The sequence below is a fragment of the Penaeus monodon genome, chromosome 26, assembly GCF_015228065.2.
Source record: "Penaeus monodon isolate SGIC_2016 chromosome 26, NSTDA_Pmon_1, whole genome shotgun sequence".
NCBI classification, from domain to species: Eukaryota; Metazoa; Arthropoda; class Malacostraca; order Decapoda; family Penaeidae; genus Penaeus; species Penaeus monodon.
Genome location: NC_051411.1, coordinates 33,205,485 through 33,210,484, shown reverse-complemented (window position 1 = coordinate 33,210,484; position 5,000 = coordinate 33,205,485). Strand labels below are relative to the sequence as shown.

Here is a 5,000-nt window from a genome sequence, read left to right as displayed (position 1 = left end):
GTACATTTTTTCCTTCTTCCTCTTTATCCATATAATTTTTCTTCCTCCACCTCTTCTACCCATCCCCTAATTACCTCTTTTCCCTCTCTCTCTCTTCCTCTATTTCTAACTCTTCCAACTCTGCCTTACTCTCTTCCTCTCCCTTTTCCTCTTTTTATTCTTCCACTACGTCTTCCTTCCCCTTTTTCTCCTTTTTCTTCCTCCGTCCCTCCCACCTCCTCTTTTCGTTCCTTTTTTTTCTCTCTCTACCTCTCCCACCTCCACGGTCTCTCCCCTTTTTTCCCTTCCTCTTCGCTTCCCTTTCCTTCTCATCATCCTTTTTTCCCTCCTTCTCTCCCTTGTCTAAAAAAGAAAAACAACAAAGCATCTTTATCATAATACAATAGCATACGTTGAGTCTCCCTAACCTCTACTTTGATATTGTAATTCATCACTTTTTCAATATTGGAATCCACCAGTTTCCTTTAACGCTCAGTCAGTTTCTTTTAACGTTCAGTACCTTCATAACTATCTGTATATTGACTGGTGCAAAATTCATTATGCTTAAGGTTTTAGTAGCGTAACAGTGTATGAACTCTGAAGGAAAAGACGCACTGTTATGACTAAGGGAGTGGTTGTACAGTGCATGTGTTTATTGACGACGAAAGACAGGTTGATAGGAAGAGTGGGTAGGAAAAGAGAAAAAAAAATAGAGTAGAGAGAGAGGGGGAAAGAGGGAAAGTCGGGAGAGGGAGAAAGAGAGAGAAAAAAGGGGAGAGGGAGAGAGAAAGGTGGGGGAGGTTGGAGGGAGAGAGAAAAAGAAAGCAAATAAAATGAGAAAGAGAGAGAAGACAGGGAAAAGAGGGAGAGAAAAAAAGGAGAGATATTACCATAAACAAACTTGATCGGTCTCTCACTTTCGACAGGGTAATAATTCGTCAATGTAATTTCAAGGTAACTACTCCTACGCTGATGAGTTAATAAAATAAAAAATGATCGATGAAACAGCAATAACAAACCTTCGGATATCGAAATTTAAACATAAATATTACCCATCTGGTCGTATCCAAATAATGCGACAATTGTCCAGAATGATGGAGCATTGCTAATATTGCTTGTTTTGCAACCAGGTACTCACCCGACCGCTGAATAGATGCGCTAAGCTTAATATGCAGGGGGGGGGGGGTACAAGTAGGTCGTAGCTAGAGTAATGAAAAAATAGAGGGACATAAAAATAAAATTAAAAATTCATATTCTTCCCTGGAATTACCGGATGCAGTGGGTTGACTTCAGATATTTTTTATTGTAAAAAGAAAATTTCCTTAATCCCATTTTTTGTCCTCTCTCTCTCACTTTGGTAGAATTTGGGAACTATATTTTGACAGAAAGTTTGGGGTCATGAGCAGGAGAAATCCTCATAATTGTAAGTTTGTAAAATACAAGGGAAGGAGGATAAATAACTTTATAGATTAAAACGGGTATTGATTACCAGTGTTGTTTGTATGGTCATCACAGAGTCATCGTGGTCATCAGCATTCATTAAATATTGGCCTCCTCTGAAAGAATGCTTTCATATTTCAAACATGAATATATTAAGTATATTGACCTGATAAATGCGTAAAATGGTATGGCATTCGTCAGTCTCGGAATCAATTACAAAACTATTTGCTTCAACACATGTTATGGGTTCTCGATCGTACCTTTAGTGTTGATAATACATCATTGTACAGCTAGTAGCGAAGACCATAACCAAGAGCGAAATTCCTTAATAACTTCAGTACTATACCGGGAGACACGTCGATATGCATATATGTATATATAAAAGTATGTATATATATATATTTTTTTTTTTTTCAAGTACTGGCCCTTTATTTTTCCAATCGACTATACTTTCGTCATTTTTTTTACTTTTTTCTGTGTGTAGGCGTTTGGTGAAGGGGTAATGCACGCGACGATCCTCCTGCAATTAATAAAGTCATCGACCACCTTTGACTTCTTGCCTCCTCCTCACTCCCTCTCTGCCTCTCAGTTAACCTCCAAGTGACTCGGTGACTTGACGTTTCTTTCCCGCCTTGTGACTCTCATGTTCGTATTCTTCACCATTTTTTTTTCGCGGCCTTGCATTTGTAGCGTATTACTGCGGGGTAAATGAGCAGGGATTATTAAAATGTAGTTGCAGTTTATGTTAGAAATGGGATAAAGAGGATTCTTCGAGATATTCATGTAGAGTGCGTGTGTAAAAAGTATTTAAGGTAGATTAGTTATAAGTTTCATTTTCAATGCTGCAGTTCAGTCATGTTCATCATCGCTGTCATCAGCTTCATAATATCACTCTCATTACTGATACACAAGTGAGAAAAAAATGATAATGGATCATAATTAATGGAATTTTGGTTTTCATCCCCCTTTACAGACATACTCAAGAGAGAAGATGCGCCATGGAGACAAAATCCATTCACCTTTTCTACTCAATGGCCTTGCTTACTATCAGTACAGGAGAGTTACTGACATCACTTCTGCCAAAGCTTCGTCAAGGCAGGAACTCAATCCCAGATCCCTCAGAGGACGGCCCTGTTATGCAAAGTCTATTGAAAGTCACCCTTATGGACATTTGTCGAGGTCCCTTAGCTGGTAGAGATGTAACTCTTGTTCTAGATGCATCATGTAAAGAGAATATGGTTCTGCCTGAGTTCATAGAGGCATTGGGTGTCCCTGTACTTCTCTTTAACAAGGAAAAGGTAAACGGTGAGGTCCAGGATGCTGCAAAGAGGAATCGTCTCGGTGAGTAAATTATTATAAGTGCGATTTATAGATAGTGTTTATGTGCCTAGTACGAAAGTGAAATACTTCTTTACATTATATAATATGTAATATAAGTTTATAAGTACAGTTTTTCTTTATCATCCTTGATATAATCTTGAAGTGTGGTAGAAAAAATAAACATATGCTATGCGTAACAAACGTATATTGGAAGATGAGACAGGTTTGAAATATCTTTACACCGATTAAGTATTCTTCAAGTTTGATGAGGTAGAGGGTAGGAAGGTATTCAAAAATTTTCTTTGGGTATAGCGTACGTTTCTGTTGATTTATCATTAAGGTAGAGTATTTAAACATTCGCATGGCTATGTCTGATATAAAGTAATTGAACCAAGAGATATCTGTATATTTATCTATGTCTCTCTCTCTCTCTATCTATCTATCTAACTACCTAGCTCTCTCTCTCTCTCTCTCTCTCTCTCTCTCTCTCTCTCTCTCTCTCTCTTTCTCCTGGTTATCTTTCTCACCAAAGATAACCTGATCGCAATGTGTGAACCATCAGTTGTTTCTCCATCAGATGTTATTGTGAGTGTTGTGAGCCCGGAGCTGTCTTGGTTGTTAACATCCCCGCCAGAGAGATGGTCGGCATCCTCTGTGGTTTTAGTTGGGACCACACTGCAATGCGACCCAAGAGCCCTTCTGCAAACAGCCTTGGCACAGAGGACTCCTGCAGTGGCCGCGTTGTGTCCAGCGGAGTTAGGCGAGCAGAGGAACAGACTCGAGTTCCGGGTGTTCACGTGGCGACCTCTGCACCCGCACCGAAAGCTCTTGCCTCTGGGCGGATGGAACGCCTCTCGCTTCGCCTCCTGGGACCAGCTCTTTGTCGACCGTTTCTCATCCTTCGGCGGCGTCACTTTGGGCGTCGCGAGTGACTACGATGACATGCCCTTCCTCTTCAACTCGAGCTTGACGGAGTGGGATGGTCTCGGTTATCGCATCCTGAATACACTGGCCGAGTCCTACAACTTCACGTACACGCTGACACCTTGGGCCAGCGACCGTGAGTTCTGGCTAGAATGTCTTTCAGTGTGCAACCTGTTAACAGTTTTCAGAGTCTGTTTTAACTGAACGCAAAAATAAAGGAAATATTATCTGTTCATCCCGTTATAGAGAAAGATTCTAGGATTACCATCATGACTAAGAACACGGCGAAACAGAATAAGCGATATGTTAAACTTGTTTTTCGCTTCTGTTTTGCCAAAGGACAATGGGGCAATTGGGAAAACAACTCTTGGACCGGGATGTTGGGAGATCTGTCCCGAGAAGTCAAGAACCTGACCGTCAACTTCATTTCCCTTTCCCCAAGACGGGCTCAGTATTTTGATATCTCTGTTCCTTATTACAAGGAAGGGTGAGTGCAGTGCATTTTGTCAGTCATTACAGATTTGATTTATTTTTTTTTTACAATGGATAGATTATTTACTTCAGTAACCAATTAACGTCGATAAAAATATTGACTCAATGCCATTAGAATAGTATTATTTTAAAGATACATGTACTAAATATCATACGTTTTCGTCTGCCGTAAAAGGTTTTCGTTTGTACTCGCCTTCCCTCCTCCTCTTCCCCGATGGTACAGCCTCGTCCACCCATTCAGTTGGATGGTGTGGGCGGTGGTGGGCGGAGCTGTCGTCGTTGTCTGCCTCACCTACTGGTTCCTGGCTTCGTTTAAAGAGAAAGCATCTCCTTCTACATACCTCTTAACCATCGCACAGGTAATCAGACTTGCCACAGGATTACTAAATGAAGTATTGAAGTATAAAAAATCATATTCAGAGAAGAGGAACAATTCCACTATAGAAAAAAGGGATAACAAAAGTGTTTGTCTGTAGGCACTGCTGAATCAGTCCAACAGCTCTGTGCCTGCTTCCTGGACTTTAAGGTTGTTTTTGGCATCTTGGTGGGTCACCGCTTGCGTCATCGTCACGTCTTACACGTGCAACCTCATAGCATTCCTTACTATCCCAGCGTATCCCATTAAACTTGGATCCGTTCAGCAACTGGCTAATAGTCATCAAAGGTGGGCCATATACTGTAGAGAGACCTATCCATATACGTGTATGTGTGTTTCTGTAGGTGGTGTTTTTGTAAATGTATGCATGTGTGTATGTGCTTATTTACATTGTTGTACAGCATTTTATACACCCTATTCTCACACAGAATACTAAATCTGACCATTGTTACTTCAGAGTGTGCATGCT

The 5,000-nt window shown here is 40.6% G+C and overlaps 1 protein-coding gene across 1 annotated transcript in view; it reads left to right on the top strand.

Annotated features, from left to right (window-relative positions):
• Nucleotides 1-3,331: 3,331 nt before the first annotated feature.
• Nucleotides 3,332-5,000, top strand: part of LOC119589756 (ionotropic receptor 93a-like) — a 2,074-nt gene continuing 405 nt past the window's right edge. The window contains exons 1-4 of the mRNA XM_037938329.1: nucleotides 3,332-3,799; nucleotides 4,003-4,514; nucleotides 4,632-4,819; nucleotides 4,989-5,000. The exon at nucleotides 4,989-5,000 is cut by the window's right edge and continues 405 nt beyond it. Coding sequence (XP_037794257.1) covers nucleotides 4,401-4,514; nucleotides 4,632-4,819; nucleotides 4,989-5,000 — 314 coding nt within the window. The 5' untranslated portion in view covers nucleotides 3,332-3,799; nucleotides 4,003-4,400. The remainder of the gene's footprint in view (nucleotides 3,800-4,002; nucleotides 4,515-4,631; nucleotides 4,820-4,988) is intronic.